At 46.5% G+C, this 19,468-nt stretch overlaps 1 protein-coding gene across 2 annotated transcripts in view; it reads right to left on the bottom strand.

The window, feature by feature from the left end:
* The window catches only part of ZDHHC14 (zDHHC palmitoyltransferase 14), a 527,275-nt gene that overhangs the window by 15,535 nt on the left and 492,272 nt on the right, over positions 1 to 19,468 (bottom strand). For both annotated transcript variants that reach the window (XM_086927312.1, XM_086927311.1), the window contains exons 5-7: positions 14,911 to 14,959; positions 11,524 to 11,626; positions 7,249 to 7,358 (exon numbers count right to left, since the gene is read on the bottom strand). In XM_086927312.1, the coding sequence (XP_086783438.1) occupies positions 7,249 to 7,358; positions 11,524 to 11,626; positions 14,911 to 14,959 (262 nt within the window). The remainder of the gene's footprint in view (positions 1 to 7,248; positions 7,359 to 11,523; positions 11,627 to 14,910; positions 14,960 to 19,468) is intronic.

Below are 19,468 nucleotides of genomic sequence, written 5' to 3'. Positions count from 1 at the left end.
GTTGGCTCTGGCGGCGGCGGGGTCGTTGGTCAGGGAGAGGATCAGCTGGGTGTCGTCGGCGTAGGAGATTATGCTGAGGTTGTGTTTGCGTACGATGGCCGCAAGGGGGCTCATGTAGACGTTGAAGAGGGTGGGGCTCAGAGATGATCCTTGGGGGACGCCGCAGATGACTTCGGAGGCCTCTGACTTGTACGGTGGTAGGCGGACTCTCTGTGTTCTTCCGTCGAGGAAGGAGATGATCCATTCCAGCGCCTTGTCCTGGATGCCGATGTTGCTGAGGCGCCGTACTAGGGTGCGGTGGCAGACCGTGTCGAATGCCGCGGAGAGGTCTAGGAGGATGAGGGCCGCTGTTTCTCCATTGTCCATCAGGGCTCGGATGTCATCGGTGGCGGCGATGAGGGCGGTCTCGGTGCTGTGGTTGGCTCTGAAGCTGGACTGTGAGGGGTCGAGGGATCCGTTCGTCTCGAGGAAGGCAGCCATCTGCTTGTTGACGGTCTTCTCGATGACTTTGGCTGGAAACGGGAGGAGCGAGATGGGGCGGTAATTCTTGAGTTCGGTGGGGTCCGCTGTGGGTTTCTTGAGAAGAGCGCTGAGTTCGGCGTGCTTCCAGCTCTCGGGGAAGGTGGCGGTGTCGAAGGATGTGTTGATGATGTCTCGCAGGTGGGGTGCGATGACAGCGTCGGCCTTGTTGAAGACGTGGTGAGGGCAGGGGTCGGTCGGTGATCCGGAGTGGATGGAGTTCATCGTGCGGATGGTGTCTTCGGTGCTGATCGGGGTCCAGGCGTGGAGGGTGGTGGTGGGGGGTGGTTGTTCGGTCATAGTGTGCGTTGGTTGGTTGTTGAAGCTGTTGTGTATGTCGGCGATCTTGTTGTGGAAGTATGAAGCGAGGGAGTTGCAGAGGTCTTGCGATGGGGTGATGTCGTTGTTTCCTGCGCTGGGGTTGGAAAGCTCTTTCACGATGTTGAAGAGTTCCTTGCAGTTGTGTGCGTTGTTGTCCAACCGGTCCTTGAAAGCTGTTTTCTTGGCGGCGCGGATCAGCTGGTGGTGTTTCCGGGTGGCAAGTTTGAAGGAGGTCCTGTTGTCCGGTGTCGGTTCCCTTCTCCAGACTTTCTCGAGGGCTCGGCAGTTCTTCTTGGAGCTCTTGAGTTCGTCGGTGAACCATGGGGCCTTCTTGCTGCCGGGTCTGCTGGGCGGGGTCCTCAGTGGGGCGAGTTCATCCGCGCAGTTGTTGATCCACTTCGTGAGGTTGTCTGCGGCCTGGCTGGGGTTCGCTGAGCTGGCAGGAGGGTGCTGGCTCAGGGAGGTGGTGAGCTGGTCTGCTGTGATCTTGTTCCAGCATCTGCGGGCGGCCTGTTTCTGGTGGTGGTGGGACGTCGTTCTCTTGAAGGTGAAGTGGACGCAGCTGTGGTCCGTCCATTGAAGCTCTGTGGCGTGGCTGAAGTTGATGTCTGTGCTGGAAGAGAAGACTGCGTCGAGTGTGTGTCCGGCGAGGTGGGTGGGGGTGGACACCAGTTGCTTGAGTCCCAGGTTGGCGAGGTTGTCGAGCAGGGTGATGGTGTTGCGGTCGTTGTTGTTCTCCAGATGGAAGTTGAGGTCTCCCAGGAGGATGTAGTCGGCGGAGGGGAGGGCATGCGGGCTGACGAAGTCGGCGATGTCCTCGCTGAATTGCGTGCATGGTCCAGGGGGTCGGTAGATCAGGGTGCCTCTGAGGGTGGTGTTCGGGTTGGTGTGGATCTGGAAGTGCAGGTGTTCGGCGCTGGTCAGGGTGTTGTCGGTGCTGGTCGTGAGACGGATGGTGCTCCTGTGGATGATGGCGATGCCTCCTCCCATCTGGTTGGCGTTTCGGTCCCTCCGGACGATCTTGTAGCCCTCTGGGATAGCGATGGCGATGTCGGGAGCTGAAGAGGCGTTCATCCAGGTCTCCGTGAGGAAGGCGACGTCAGGGGCTGTGGCGTCTAGGAGGTTCCAGAGTTCGATGGCGTGTCTGTGGACGGAGCGGGTGTTGAGCAGGATGCACTTGAGGTGGGTGCTGCTGGTGTTCGTCTTGGCGGGTGCTGGTGCGAGGCTGGTCCGGATGCAGGAGAACTTGCAGGCGTGGCAGCTGAAAGGTTCGTGGGTACCTCGTGGAGCGGCTAGGTGGCAATCTGGGAGTCGGCCAGTGTTGAGTGCGGTGAGGGTGGCGGCGGAGTGCGTCAGGCGGATCGGTCGGGCACTTCGGGGGCCAGGGGTCCTGGCGCTGGTCGCGATCCGGTCGCGGACGGGCGCAGACGGGCTTACCTTTGGCGCGCCTTCGGCGCACAATCGGCGCGCCCGCTGCGCGTGACCGCTGCGCGTTCGCACGGTCGCCATTTAAGGCGAAGTGCGCGGGTGGGCGGAGCAGCTGGGAGGCGGGAGCGGGGAGGGTACAGAAGAAAAAGGGGCGGGGCTAATGGCGGTGGCGGGAAGCGGGAGCGGGGAGGGAGAGCGGAGGGCGGCGAGGTAGGCGGGCAAGCAGGAAGGAGGCAGGCACAATGGGGGTCAAAAACACGAAAAGTAATTGGAGCAGAAAAAAACAGGCTAAATACAGGTCAAAACACGGAGAGAAAACGGCACAGAGAAAACAAGCAACAATTCAGGTCAAAACGGGGGAAAAAACAGTAGGAAAACGATCTTGGCCACAGAAAGAAAACAAGCACAAATTTTAGACAAAAACGGGCTGAAACCAAAGGGCAGCGCTCAAGGCGGCAGCGAGGTCGGCGCTGAGGCAGAGGCAGGCATTGGGGGCACACGCAGCAGCTGGTGGCCGTGCGGCGCGGGGGTGTCCCACATCAGGGCATGTCCTACCTTTTACCTACAATGCACCCTACCCGTGGGCCTACCTTAGGGGTGACTAATGTGTAGAAAAGGGAAGGTTTAGGGACTGGCAAGTGAGTGCACTTGCCAAGTCGACATGGCAGCCCCAGGCTGCACAAAGGCGCTGCAATGGCAGGTCTGAGTCACATTTTACAAGCTGCTTCTGTGGGTGGCACAACCAGTGCTGCAAGCCCACCAGCAGCATTTGATTTATTTACAAGCCCCGGGCACACATGGTGCACATGGTGCACTGTACTAGGGTCTATCAAGTAAATCAAATTAACCAATCATGAAGTCACTAATCCAATACAATACTTTACAATACGGAGTACTTGCACTGTGACACCCAATAGCAGTGGCAGAGTGCCCAAAGCATCTAGACCAGCAAAACACATAGCAAAAACACAGGAGGCAACAGCAAAAAAATGGAAGCGAGACCCACGCCAATGGTGCCAGGTCTAACTTGGACTTAGAAAGGTTAAAAGACCTCACCCTGCGGATTGTATACACTTCCTGAGTTCAATAGCCAAATGGGCCATCTAGCTGTAAAAAATAGTCTTTTTTTAAAGAAAAAAATAACCCCTAAAAACACATACATTTAGGAAATATGGAACATATAATGTAGAATTAAGAATATTTCTCCAACTACTGACACGGTCGGAGCAAGTTTACAACTCAATTCTTTGCCATTAAGTATCTGCATTGCTGTACCAATGCAAAATTTGGACAATACATAGATGCTTCTGGACCCCAACAAGACTGTATAAGCTAGGCCTATCTGACACGGACCAATGATGGCACTGCTTGGAACCCTTCAGTGATGTAGATCACCTACTCTTCTATTACAAAAATATACAAATTAACAGAAACAATACTGAACAAGTGCTAAATCCGATCTTTCACTCTACTGTTTCTCTCGATCATGCTATAGCTAAATTAGACTCACATATTTTTTCACCACCAGATTTCGACATATGAGACTTGAAACTTTCGGATCTATTATTAACAATTGGTATGAAAACCATTCTAGCGGATTGTAAAAACTCTAACAACATCTACGTTCACACATGGTGGGCATGGGTTTTGTTTAATCAGAAGTGCAGACACCGTTACACATAACTACAGCTTCAGCCCAAAATCTTGTAGATTCTTCTAGAACAAGGTAGAGTTATACCTTGTAAAAACATAAACCACTGTAACTCAGTCGTCTCCCCATTGTCTGAAATATTACCCTCTACACCAGCATTTCCAATTGCGGAAACACTGTATTTACTTTACGCAACCATAGGATGGGAACCCTTCATCTCTTCCCACCGTTGTTTACCCATAGTACACTCTCTCTTTTTTGCCTTCCATGTTTTGTTTATTACTATTCTTTCCTCTTTCTTTCATCACTCTCTTCCTATCTTATGTTTCTTTTTTTCTCCACTACTCTCTACCTCTCTCAGTATTGTCTCTCTTACCACACTGTGCCCAACATCTAAGCATGTTGTGTTCGATCTTTTACTACAACAAGATATATTGTGTGGCTTTATGTGATAATTTTTGACCATGTGTTGCTGCTTTATAAACTTTAAAAAACTCTTTTGAAAAGAAAAAAACAGAATTTAATAGTTCCCAAATGTGCTTATTGCAGTTTTGTGAAATGTATTTATTTGTGTAATGGCGATACAATCCGACAAATACAAGGAATTCTCGTGTTTTTATGACTTTTGCCTTTAAATTCCCTGACTCGGGGAAACATTCTGCCTGCCTGCCTGCAAGCTTAAGCGCTCGGAGACATGACAGATCCAAATGTAAGCTCTACTGCCCTAGATTTCTACATTTCTCTCGGGCTCAGTTCCAGGAAGCTTACAGCTTACCAGCACTATTCATATGCACGCCTATTAAAGTGTATCAAACCAGAACCTTTACCTTAAACGTACTATATTTTATGGCCGTGTCTAGCTTGTACTGCCCAAAGAATATCATCCAATACTTAAGAACAAGGGTAACGAGCATTGTGTAGCAAAAGACATCAGTCGGAAGGAATGTGGTGCTGGCTGACTGACTGTAAGCAAAAAACGGGGAAGTGCTGCCGTACAAACATCCGTCCCTAAATCACTGAACAAAATGCTGCTATTTCTCTTGAATTTACAATGACAAGACAAGTAGAGGAAGGAAAGCAAAGGGCATGGTGATATATGGCTGCGCATAGTTCGAGAAATGCGTACAAGCAGTGGCCAATGGCAAGGCGTGACCTTGTGCAAATGTCAGGCAGGTCCGCACACTGGCTTCCCCAGGAAGACAACACGTACACTAAAACACAGTGGCGACGAGGCTATTGTATTCTGAACCCTGGAAGACCTTTTCCCACCAACCATTCGGGGCACTGTTTAACAACAGCGATTTCCTAGTGCTGCGTACCCCGATATTCCGGTAACTACTGCGTTAACTGGATAATTTATAGTATTCTCATTCTGCAACTCTGAAAGGGGAATAACACGGCAATGAGCTAGAAAAAAACCGTATGTGCATTCTTTTATCTGAATATATCCCACAAAGTTTCACCAGGCAAACTTTATTTGAGGGTTGGAGGGTGTAAATATTATATTTACAGGGGTTTTATTGTTTCTCCACTCTGCACTGCGGAAAGGAGAATAACGCACTAATAACATGTTTTACACGTTCTGTTATGCAGATTTGTAACGCACTATGTTAATGTTAAATGTTTTTATAAAGCACACTGTTACCCGGAGGTGTCCTGGCACTAGCTCCATAGAATCAGGAAACAGCGAGAGGGACCTAGTTGCTGAATAGCCATGTTTTCGGACCTTTTCTGAATGCGGCAAACACAAGCAGATGATGGACAGAGCGCCAAAACTTTTCAGACACACCCCCAGTCACAGATTTGGGTGGAATCCATCATCATTCTTTAGCTCACTTCGCCACCCCAGTTCAGACACAGCTATATGCAAATAAGTCTTGACCCTGTGCCTCATGGGAACAGTCCAGCCCGAACTGCCAGACATGTCTTCCCTAGACCGGAAACAAGCATCCTGGGACCAGTTTCGGGCCAACAGCCCTCATCAGCTAGGCTAGCTTGAATCCTGTGGGAAAGTGAGCAAGGGACCCACGTCTGGGCATACCCTGCCAACTTAGGGCGAACAAAACAAACACAAGGAGATGATGGACAGAACGCTGAAACTTTTCAGACACTCACCCCCAGTCACACATCTGGGTTGAATCCATCATCGTTCTTTAGCTCACTTCACCACCCCAGTTCAGACACAGCTATATGCAAATCGTTCTTGACCCTGTGCCTCATGGGAACCATCCAGCCTAAACTGCCAAGCCATGCCTTCCCTGGATCGGAAACAAGCATCCTGGGACTGGCTTCAGGCTAACAGCCCTCATGAGCCTGGCTAGCTTAAATCCAGGGGCAAAGTGAGCAAGGGACCAACGTCTGGGCACACCCTGCCAACTTAGGGCGAACAAAGAAAACACAAGGAGATGATGGAAGGAGCGCTGAAACTTTTCAGACACTCACCCAGTCACCGATGCGTTTTTCCAGTCCAGGGAGGACCTGGCTTGGCAGTTCGAGCTGGACTGTTCCCATGGGGTGCAGGGTCAAGACTGATTTGCATATGGCAGGGGTTCAAACTGGAATGGCATGGGGAGCAAAAAAACCAATGGATTTAGGCCCAGATCTCTGTACTGGGGTGAATGTATGACACTGTTCTCCATTCTGTCCATCAATTCTTCTTTTTGGCTTTCTGAATGGGAGCAGGCCAGGAGCAGAACGAATGAAGAGAGGCAGCTTGTTCCATGCCTTTGCTGGGCCAATGACAAAATGTCTTCCTCTACAATTGGATTTTTTAAATCTAGGAACAATCAAGGTTCTTGTGCCTGAAGGCTGGAGAGTTCTATTGGGTATGTACCACATGAACTTCTGTCTGAAATGAACGGGGCCAGTATTGTGAAGAGCCTTGAGACTGTACACATGGATTTTAACTTGAGTCTCTTCCTGACTGGTAGCCAATGAAGTTCTATCTCCTGAGTGGGTATCCTGGCACAAATCCTGGCAGGTTCTGCGCTACAAAAACTCAGCAATGTGCTGCATTGTTTCTGGACAAATTGTACCAACTTTTATCTGGCAAATTTTGTTCGGGTGGGGAGGAGGCCATGGGTTGAGAGAAAGAAATTACTAGTTTGAAAATCGGGTTGGCTGTTCACGACCACATCAGGAAGCGCATATCATGATTCCCCCCGCAGGACTCAGAATAAACACGGAAATCTCTTGGAATGTGCATAACGCTTCATCCTACCTAAATGTGGTTTGAGCAACACTTTCTTTCTATGTGTTGTATATTTCATTTTGACAAACTATTCTGATGGCAGATAGCACAGTCATTCATCGGCCACAACACAACTTACCTGGGAGGCATTGGCCCACACAGCGCGGAGCAGCAGTTTGTGAAGATGTTGCCGTAGCTGTACGGATTGTAGTTGTCTTTGCCTCTTTTACTTGACCAGGATCCTTTGATCTAGGAAAACATAAATATTAACTTGGGATATGAAGAAAAAGGAGATGTGAATAAACACACACCATCTGCAACGCACAAAAGTCTTGAAAGCAACAAACATACAAAAAAGGCAAGGCCAGGCCTGCCCCTGAAAAACAGTAGCGAGTACATACAGATGTATGGCCAAATTTATGAAAGAGTTGCACCAACCTTGCGCTACGCAACGGGGTGCAAGAGTGACACAATTGTTAAGTTAGATTTATCAAGCAATGCAAGGCCACCTTGATGGCTCTGAGTGGCTTGATAACTCTGAAATAATGCTACGCAGTGCAAATCCCTGTGTTGCGTTACTCTGTCCCAGGGAGGTGGTTCATTGGTGGAGTGTGGGTATGGATTTTGGTATCAAATACCAGATTTACCATTACTGGTAAACATGGGAATGCTCCAAAATGCTACGCCTTCCCAGGTGAGGCATAAAGAGGGGTAATATCTATATTTCTAATTGTTTTTTCCTATTTCTGTGAGTGCTGCATTTTGCAGCACACATAGAAAGAGGAAGATGCCTCAGGGGATTGTTTTTGTGCAGGGACAAAAACAATCCTGCTTACAACGCGGACAGCCTTGCACCATGAAACAAGGGTCTCTTTATTGGAGCTAGGCAGAACATTGTGCACCAGCGCAGGGAAAAGACAGGAATGCGCTGTATGTTAAATACGGATCATTCCAGCTCTTTTGCTATCATGCAGCGCAGAGCAGTGAAGTAGCTTGTTGCACGATTTTTTGATAAATATGCTCCTTAGTTTAGGAGGTATTACTACATGCAAATGACTCTGTAACATCATATGCCGTGAGTACCAGCTCCACACTGCACCTGTACGGCTACTGAATATAGTAGGGCTTCAGTCACACTTTCATTACTATACATATCACTGGTAGTGCAGCTACTGTGTCGTTGTTTCTGCACAGCAATTTAAGGTTGTGCTGCTCATGCCAAACCGTTGCTGTACAACTGGTGCAGGTTGTATATCGGTTGTCACACCATTTCTGTGCATATGTACCCATTCTCTGTCTCTGTACATCTTGTGCAGGCTATTATGTTGCTGCCACACCTGTTGTAGATATTCTATTGGTGTTATGCTGTTTCTTTTATAATGTTTCTGTATGCCTGTTAGACCTTTCATCTTTTGCAGTGTCTTCCCTGTCTTTTTGCTTACTGACCTGCTGTTTTTGATGGTATGCTGGACTTCGCTTTTGCTGGTTTAGTGTCTAAGCACACTTTTTTTTAATGCTTTTCAGTGATAAAGTGCAAGTGCTCCTACCGTAAATTGTGTTATGATTCGTTTTCCATGATTGATATATTTGATTTATTAGCAAGTCCCTAGTACAGTGCCTAGGTCCTGTACATCAAATGCTACTAGTGAGCCTACAACACTGGTTGTGCCACCCACACAAGTAGCCTTTCAAAGGAGTCTCAAACCTGCCACTGCAGTGTCTGTGCGCAGTTTTTACTGCCATATTGACCTAGCAAGTGCACCCCTTTGCCATGCACCAACCTTCCCTTTTCTTATGCGTAAGTCACCCCTAAGGGAGGCCCATGGTAGCCCTGTGGGCAGGGTGCAGCGTATGTGAAAAGTAGGAGATGTAGAAGTGTGTTTTACATGTCCTGATAGTGAAATACTGTCAATTTCGTTTTTCACTATTGACACGCTGTCTGGCCCATAGGTTCTCCTGACAGCTGCCTTGTAACATCTCACAATTGTATCTTTCCATTGAGACAAGATAGATATATCGAGTTTAGGATATCTGAACTCAGAATTTAATAATACATCTTTTAGTAAAGGTGGCTATTAAATTGTGTGTTTGAAAATCCCACTTTTAGAAAGTGGGCATTTTCTTAACCATCCTGTGTGCCTCTGCCTGTTTGTGTATTCACCGTCTGGTTTTGAAGTGAAAGGAGCTGGAGATGTGCATTCACACTAGACAGTGACAAGGGGAGTTGAGGTGTGTCCTGTCTTTCCTTTAGGACGCATAGCCAGGCTGAATAAATCTTCTGCATTTAGAGTAGTGGGAGGAGTTTCACTAGCACCTGAAACAGCTGTGTCTGCTCTGCACAGTGCTGTCTCCACCTCCAGTACTGAAGCTAGACCAGGGAGGACAGAATGTGGTTTCTACTGAACTTAGAGACTTTCTGGCTAAAACCACAAAGGGAAAAGTATATATATTGGGACCCTGACCCCAGAACTTTAGAACTCTTTTGGACTAAGGAATCTGCCAAGAAGAGCTGGAGAAGCTGTTAGAAGGAACTGCCACTTTGCTGTGTGCTTTGCTGTGTTGGCCTGCAGTGGCTGCTACTATCTTGGGCAGTTAAAGGACTGGACTTTCTGCAACTGATTTTCTAATATTCGTATTTTGATTACTTTATGTTGGATTTTTATCGTTTTGGTCTTGTTTTACACAAATAAATATTGGCTATTTTTCTAAAAACTGGTATGGTGTCTTTTTGTAGTGTTTTCACTATATTACTGTGTGTTGTGTGCAAATGCTTTACACAGTGCCTCTGACAGCTCTTGCCAAGCTATCAAGGGGGTGAGCAGGGGATATTTTAGAAGTGTATCCCCTTACCCTGACTAGAAGGAAGGGTCCCTACTAGGACAAGGTGCATACCTCTGCCAGCTAGAGACCCCCATCTCTAACAAAGCCCAATTGAAGGTAGGACAGCTCTTTTTTTCTCTAGCTCTTCCACATATAGTGCTGTAGCTACTGCACAATTTATGTGCATCTTATGGATGTCCTTCTGATGTGTCACATTGTAGGTAAACAACTAGTGCAGGTAGCACTGTGGTGTCACAAGCTTTCTGTATGAGTGATGTGTTGATTGACTTATGATTTACGTTAATTTTATCTACGAAATATGTCCTTCTTGATTAATTATGTATTGGCAAAGCCAATAGGTCTGGCTTATAGTTATGAACCAGACATACGGTCTTTGCCAAAGCAGAAGGGTGCACTGCATTTGTATTTCAGAAATTACAGCAGAGACTTTGCTGCAGGAGCAGAGGAGCTGCTAGGTCCGGTCAATCTTATAGCGGGTTAGCAGCTAAATGTGATTGCTATGGATGCTCAAGGTTCGTTCCTTATATTAAAACCTCCAGCTAATCGGGCATTTGACATCTCTAGAAATTAATTTGTTTTGGTATAAGGTGAACCAAAGTGTTTTGTGGTTGCAAAACAAAAATGAATTGCTTTTGGTATACAATGAATGTATGTGATATTTAACTAAATGTCACAAAAAGTGTGATGATGGAATGCACTTTTAATGTGTAAAATAGTACCTTTTTCGACTCTAACCAAGGCACTGCTAAGGATGGAAAAGAGTTCAAACCAAAAGTCAATAGAATGATGGTGAGACTAAAATACTCCACTTTGCTGACCCATCATGTAATTGGTAATGTTGCAAGCCAATGGCTGAAAGACTCAGCTAATGGGTCGCACAGCGTTGATCCGAAGGCTATATTGTGTTCTGAACATAAGAAGTTGGAACGGACACCCCTAAGAAGGCCCAGCTGCATTTTGTTTTGGTATATGTATATTTGTGAAGCACTGTTACCAAATGGTTCACTCGCACTAATATCAAAGGATGAAAGAAATTCATAAACTGAGCTACTTGGGAGAGAGCTATTAGGGCCTAAGTTCCATCCTGAAGTTGAATGTCCATTTTAGAGGCAAAAGGATAGGGGTTAGGGAGGAGGGCAAGATGGTGAACCTAGGCTTCTCTTCTTCAAGGGGAATTACATGACCCCATGCATACAGGTTAAGGACTGTGTCACAACAGTGGGACATGCATAGAAAACCTTCCATCCCTCGAATCTACCTAAGCAAAATCTCCGGACTGGTATTCTACAATGTAATTCAAAAGCAAGAGGTGTGCTGGACTTTCCAAGTTATTAAAGAGTTGTGTGGTCTTCCCATTCAGCCGACAGATTAATGAATTCCATATTTGTAAAGCACAACATATCACCCCTAAGGGTATACAGGTGTTGTGGGTCATCGGGGAGATTAATTGAGCTATTGCCCATAGCTACATGATGCTGAGCTGAGCTGCCGCCAGCAATCAAACTGTGAGCTCCGCGCTCCGGAGTTAGCTGCTCTGGCCGCTGCGCCACATTGCAGGAAGTAACAGACTTACATCTTCGTTTGTAGTTTGATTGGAGCTGATCAAGTATGTATGAAAACCTGAGAGACCAACGATGGACCACACTGAAAAAAAACACACCACGGCCTCCAGCACAGTGATGCACAAGTCAAGGAAGAATCGTTAGACAAAAACACACAGCGTTTGGCTACATTCTACAGTCTGATTTGTGGCACCCTAATACAGTAAGACATGCGAACAACTGTTCTGATGTGTGCCTCAGCCTTTCCTTCTGTAGATGACACATTTTAGCACTTGATTCTGTCATTCCATCACTATGCCTTTTGACAACATCAGAGCAGATGCACTTCTATCATCTATGGGCCTATATGTGCATTATTCCCTGCTGGATAGGTCACATCAATAGCAGATCCTAGCATTGAGTTTACGTAACCAGTGGGCAACTTGATGGAAATGTTACAAAAATTAGCATTATGATTGTCATTGTGGAAATGCTTATTACAATGACTTCTTAATATTTGTGACAATATTACGCTAATTCTGTTAGTGCTTGAACTTCATCTCTTGAGAAGAAAAAAAATGGGTGGAATACTTCTCTGCCACTGGTAATTACTAGGAACACATTTGAGTCCATAATCGTTTCGCTCAATGTGCCACTACAGATGGATCAGTCATATGAATACCAACCCCACCCAAAGAAGGACAGTACACCCCAATTCTAGGACACTCCCTCTCAGAAGGGATCAGAAGAATTTCCAAATGTTTGTGCCTTTTTGAACCTCATCAGTGACATGCAGTCTGAGTTCTATGTGGGTATATCTGACCCCATTTAGGATCACTCACTGAGAAGAACAAAACTGATTGACTGAATTATTTAATCAATCTTGGCCTTTGGTAAGATTGAAGTCTAGCCGAGCAGTATGAGTTGAAATGTCCATTTTATGGATAGGCCAAATCTGACTTGTATGTGAGTGGTCTCTGTCTGTAATGGCAAAGACAGGTTAAACATGATAGGATACAAAAAGCTAGGCACCTGTGTTTTGCCTCTGTGAGTACTTTTACAGCGCTGTGAAGACCTGGAACTCCTTCCCTCTGCACCTTAGACAATAACTATAACCAGGAAGGACCTCAACACCTGGCTCTTCGACTGAACTGCAGATCACCCCCCCCACTCAGTGTCTTGAGAACCTAACGGGTGAGTAGTCGTGCTTTACTAGAAACGTGGTTGATAGATTGATTGAGTCTCCTAAGCAGGAGGGGTATGCCCAGATGTGGGTCCTGAGCCTACTGTGCCATAGGGCTCAAGCTGCATATCATAGGTGAGATCCAACAAGGTCAGAACATATCTGGGTTGGTTGCATTTCAGTGGCGACATGGCCTAGCAGTTTGGGTAGGACTGCTCTTCTTGGGATGAATCCAAACCAAGCAGGCCGGCAAATTCTCCCCACCAAAATGCTCCAACTGTCCTGTAATTCAGAAAGGTGAAGCCACATTTTTTCGAGGAGCATTACTCCACCTCATACACACAGAAATGCTTACCTGTCAGCATCTTCACTGATAATGATCATCAGGGTGCCATATGGTTGTTCAGCGCTCCGTTGTATGCCAGCTAGGTAGAATCACTGCATACAAACATACTAATTTGCATATGGTTGATTCATGTATGTAAGGGCACAGTTGAGCTAATTAACAATGGGGATGGATTGTGCCAAGAGTGGGACTAATTGAAGCCTTTCTTTGTGCTGCACTTCCTGCCTTGGGTTTCCTCTGCACAGCAATTCAGTATGTTGACATCCTAAGCCATTCCTCCTAAACAGAACTGGCATAGAAGACTATGACACACGGATCTAGGACCACTATGAACCCATATATATTCTCTTGTTTTGGTCCAGTGTCATGCCGTTTTTTCCACTCAAGTAGCCATAGCGGACCTCGGCCGCGCTCAAACGGGCGATATCTGCTATGATTCTGGTACGTCTGGACTATGGCAATTCGTTATATGCCGGCCTTCCCCAACAACAGCTGGCCAGACTTCAAACAGTCATGAATGATGCAGCCAGACTAATCCTAAAACGACTGAGAAGGACGCATGCCACGCCAGTTACGGGAGCTTCACTGGCTCCCAATTAGGCAGAGAGTTAAGTTCAAGGGCCTCTGCATTACACATAAAGCTCTACAGGGACACTCCCCAAAGTACATCAGGGAGCGGCTGATCCCTTATGTCCCGAGCAGGACATTGCGATCAGCAGAGGCCACCCTCTTGGTGTGTCCACGCTTTAAACTATCCTCATTAGGTGGGTGATACTTCTCCAATGCAATTCCGATGGCTTGGAACAACTTGCCGTTAAGCCTGAGCAAGGAAACGCGCCTGCTGCCCTTTAGGAAAATGCTTAAAACTGTGCTTTTCTCGGAGGCATGGAGCACGTCCTAGTGGTCCTTTCTATCGCTCTCTCCACATAGTTAAATGTGCACCCTTTGATAAGCGCTTAGAGACCCCTGGGTGATAAGGCGCTCTATAAATCAAATAAATAAATAAATAAATAATCACTAGTCAAAGCTAGTGAGCAGTCTGTGCCACACACAGAAGTGCAAAAGCAGAACTCACTGCATCATCAGCAAATGAAAAAGTCTGCTCTCTCTCTTTCGAGCGAAGAACAAGCATCAGATTCAATGCAGTGTTCACTATCGATTATTGCAATGTCCTCCTCATGGCTATCCACAAAACATACAACGATAAATTACAAATTGTCTAAAATCAAGCAGCACAACCCACCACCACTCATTTAGGAAAGACAGCACCTCATTCTTAAAACATTTATGCAGGCAACCAATTGAGGGTAGCATCAAATTCAGACCTTTATGTCTTTCACTGCATTATCTGGAGTACAGATCCTGCATGCTTTTCTAACAGAATGTCTGAGTATCATTTTCTACCATCTTTATACTCCGTAAATTTGGCCAAAACACGTGCAATCCCAAGGATCAAGAAATACAGATCCAGTTGCCACTTGTTGAGCGACTAATGGACGATCTTGTGGAACCTGCATTCCTCATTATTCAGAAACCATGTAAAACTTCAACATGCTTGAGAAAAAGCTTAGGATAACCTTATTTAAAAAGTACAGTCATTATTACATTCCAGCTAACAGATCCCTAGGTTCTTTAGCCCACTCCATCAACTATCATCTATTTCAAAATTTGTGATTTAGTTTTGAATTTTGTACAAAATAAAATGCAAACATCCCTCCTACTTTTCCACCATTCCTCCATCGCAGCACCATTTTTAACCTTGCAGGGATCAACATTCATTGGCAGCATTCACTACTATATAAATAAATACAAAATAACAGCATTTGACTGATGTGATCCATCCCGCAATGTAAATTTTACATTAAACAGAAAACGCTCCAAAAAGGATATCTTGCTGGACTGTCCTTGAGGGCACTTAGGAAGCCTGCCTGCTGTGCACCTGTGAACATAATAAAATAATAAATTACACTTGATTTAATACCCATATGAATCAGTATTAATCCTTCACCTCCCAAAATGCCCTCCTCTTGCCCCAGGCTTCCACCATCACCAGCCTTTTGCCTCTGCACTATATGAACTATTCCACCTATGAGATACAGGTGCATTTTCCACCCCACAGTTCTAGTGGTTTGGCAAATCCATTTGACAGGCTTAAAGTAGAGAGTGAAGCTATTTTTAGAATTAGGGCCGGACTGGGAACCAAAATCAGCCTTGGCAAACCAGTCCCACCAGTGCTTGATTTGTAAAAGAATAAATGTGGGCCCTCTTCAGTAGGTTGACCAACTGGCATGAGTACAAATTCAGGACGGTGAGTGTACAAATTCAGGACAAAGGGTCCAAATTCAGGACAAAAATTCAGGACAGAAGGTCAAAATTCAGGACAAAAATTTTAGACAAAAGGTACGTTTTACAGACACATCAGAGGAGGTCGCTCAATAGTATATAAGTACGTAAATAGACAACCAACATAAGTACAAGTCAAAATAAGTTCATATTAAGTTGCGATAATCATGGACTTCACAGTTTTCTCTGTATGAATTCAGCTTCGAGCAACTGTGCAGGTACTGTTGTGGTATTTCATATGACTAATGGAAGTAGCTTACGTCCCACCTCACCCTCTCCACTCTGCTAACTCCACTGACTGTTAAACAACCTCAGGTTCAATCAGTTATTGGACGGGATGCTACAAAGCTGCTGTTTTTGTATCACAATGAGATCCGGAAGATCCAGGGACTCACATGTACCCCTGAACCCTACTAAAAGATCGAAGAAAGCAAATAAGGGTAACAAGAATTCCAACACAGACTCTACGAGTGTCGGGAAAGAAGATGATCTAAAGAAGGGGGCGGCGGCTGGCGGCGAGGGAGGGGGGGATGAGCGGCTGATCCCCCTGACCCCTTTCCTCCCACACCTTCCAAGCCTTGAGCTATCACATAACCTTAAAGGGTTAAGCTACCAACCAAAAATCTATACAAAATTCTCATTCATCAAGGACGCAGGCTCGGTTCTTTGCCTGAATACTCGGCAGCCCAACAACCTGCCAACACCGATACTACCGGTTTCCTACGCATCAGAACAAGAGATTCAGATAGAGCAAAAGAAAGAGCCAACAAGAGGGCTGAAAAGAAAGCCCCCTCCGGAGGCGTTGGCTGACGAAGACGGAGAAGGAGGACGAGAAGAAGAAGATGTCAGAGAAGAAGACAGCGACGAGATGGACTGCCCTGACACTTCACAGACCAAAAATCACAGTGGAAACAACAGCGAACCCCACAGAGGGGCAAGCTCTTCGATGACCATCAGAAAGAGGGGCCTCGATCCAGACTCAGACTCAATTCAGGCCCAAGTGCATGAATTAAAATCAAATGCACTCACGAGCAAACAGCAGGAATCTATTCAGAGTGCCCTTAGTATGGGGTCCATAATAAAATCGACCCAGAAGGTCCTCACCAAACCATCGGGAGAAAAATGCTCCCCAGAAGTCTGGCCCAAGATCGCCAGAGTCTCTGAGAAAAATCCAGGGGTCCAAATGGCTCTTAAGGAGCCCAGCATCCCTGGCATACCAGAAGTCCCGCCTTCCCCGGCACCAGTTCCTAGCATACCAAGCAACTTGAAGATGAGGATCCTAAGTCCTACAACAAAGGCAGGGCAAGGCTCCCCAGGACCAATACAGGATCTTACGGTAGAAAAAAACATACCCTCTCCACTAGACCTCGGGCAAGAGCAATCAGAACTTACTAGGTGCACAGGGGTAACCGTTGAATATGTTGACATACCATCGGAACAGCCTTGGTCGGGGGACCTCTCTACCGCACGGGAGCCGCCCGTGTTTCTGGCACAAGTTCACCATTCGGCACAGGTTGAGCAACCTCTAACTCCTCCTCGAGGTCACCTCCAGGTGCAGGCAACCACAGTCTCCACTCCTTCAAAACCTTTGGACCCAGTGGCTTCGTATCCCACACAAGAAGAGTGGGAAGAACTGGTTGCCCGCTACACCTCTCAGCCTCATGTGGCCCCAAAAGAAGCTGTAATAAGCCCAAGATGCAAAGCCCCACTGCTTGACCCTACGATCGCATCTCCGCAAACCAAAGTAGACGTATGGGAATCTCTCTTGCACACAATGCAACTGTCTGTTAACGCCATCCAATATCAATCGGACAAAATGGACCTTCAGTTAACAGTTCTACACTCACTATCAGTTTTTGTCTCTAACATCGACAATAAGTTAGCTGAACTGAACAGTCTGGTCAAAAGAGCACAAGAGGAGACAGCACTTATACAAACAAACTGTCCTCGCATCGCAATTGTGGATAAGCTGGCTACACTACCTGAAGCAATGGACAACCTCCTTACAGGTATCAGAGAGACCGTCAAAAATAGTTTACCAACGGCTCATTTGGAGAGTACCAATAGAGCTCGGCAAATAAAAAACAGAGAAATGGTAACACCCACTGAGGACTCGCCCCCCTTAATACAAAAAGACAAACTGGCAAGGGAAGAGGAAAATGCAACACCACTGAGAGCGCAAGGACAATCCAGGGACGGAGAAACCCTGGTAGCAGCGAACAATGACTCATTCCCGACTCGGGAACCAATCCAAAATGATGTTCCAAGGGACCACGGACGCTCCCCAAAACGAGGCAGAAAGCAAAGGAGGAAGGGCCGTAAATCAAAGCTAGGAATTTTGGCTGAAGGGAAAGCTAAAAATAAACTCAGCATTCTGCCCTTGGACCCAATGCCTGACAAGTGGACCTTAACGAGGCCTGAGACTGACACGGAATTAGACTCACGCTCCTCCCCTATTCAGGACCAGTGGCACACTAGCCAAAGGAAAAAGAATCGAAAAATAAATATTCCTAACATGACGACCCCAACAAAAGTTGACGGCCACGCCCCGAGGGGCAGCGCAAATATTATAAAACCTAACACGAGCGAGGGCCTGATCGATTGTGGAGAAATAATTACCACTAGCACGAGCGCTATAAGAACCAAAAATACAGCTCCCAAAATGGACAAAGGGAAACAATCAGACCATCCCCCTGAGGCAATACCAACCGGAAGTTCTTCAAAACAGGTCATAAATGAAGCAGAAGAAACAAAGGCCCCTGATCATGGAATGCCAGCAGAGAAATCCAATAGGGTTGTAATTACCCCCACAAGTCAGCTGAGCAGCCCCAAACGGATAAAGGAGCACCTAGATGACCCCTCAATTTTATTAATCCCGGAATACACGTCAAGGGGCGCTTTTGACATCTTAAACAGGGGTAAAATTTTACGTCTGCTAAACTCCATTGATACCCTAACAAACATATCCACCAAGGATCTCGACTCAGTTGAATTCACAGTCTCACCGGAACATCCGGGGGTGGAGGTCACTAAAACAGTATGGGCCTCAACCGAGGTGGCTGAGCGCGTGCTCAACGAACAAGTGAAACTTAACAGCTGGGGCATAATACTTTGCCCATATGTAAAACCGAGATACCCAGATCCTTTGGCAAGTGACTTTGTACACCGGAACGCACAAAACCAGGCAAACCAGGACCACCACTCACTCTCTGTACTGCGAGGGGCTCGCAGCAACTCCCCGTCCAGTTCAGAACCAAAAGGACCAGGCGCAAGAAGGCAATACGCCGGGAATGTGCGATCTAATTCAGACTGGTCATGGCTATCCAGGACCATAAATAATAAGCCGGAAAATCATTGACATAACAGGTCTGAAATTGGGAATTCTCTTAAAAACTTCAAAGTCTGTTCCTGGAACATCAACGGTATTGGAGATAAGCTTATGGTCTCAGATTTAAATCTCTACTTGCAAAGCTTTGACATCATAGCCTTGCAAGAAACTTGGTCAGACTCTCCCCCACCACTTCCAGGATTTACCCTGCACTTCATTCCTCCAACCCAGTTTGCAAGATTTGGTCATAAAAAAGGGGGCCTCGTCACTTATTGTTCGTTAAAAAGAATGGGTACAGTAGTCCAGCTACCATACAATCTAGACTCCCCCAACGCAATGCAAGTTTCACGAATCTCCATCCGAGATCAGAGAAAGAAGGAGGACTTAATTTTAATTAACCTTTACCTACATCCCCGAGGTAAGAAGCAAGGAGCCCTGCAACTGAAAGAAGAGCTTATAAAGCTACTAACTGCAGAGGATACCAATAATCTGATGGTTACCGGCGATTTCAATCAGAACATGCTTAATAAATCAGCCACTGAAATCAGCACCATTGAGGATCCATTTGCATTGGAACTTTACTCTCAAGACAACTCATCAGGGGGTAGCAGGACTAAAGCAGCACAGCAACTTTTAGCAACTCTTGAAGAACTTGGTCTACGAGCGCTTAATGGGAGATTCCCAGGGGACCGTCCCCAAGCAGCAACATTCCATAGTACAACAACCAGCTCAACAATTGACTTCACCTTCCTCTCTGGTAGTTTGTTTCAAGTGACA

Source organism: Lissotriton vulgaris, chromosome 6, assembly GCF_964263255.1.
Source record: "Lissotriton vulgaris chromosome 6, aLisVul1.2, whole genome shotgun sequence".
NCBI lineage: Eukaryota > Metazoa > Chordata > Amphibia > Caudata > Salamandridae > Lissotriton > Lissotriton vulgaris.
This window is presented reverse-complemented; position numbering and strand designations above follow the sequence as displayed.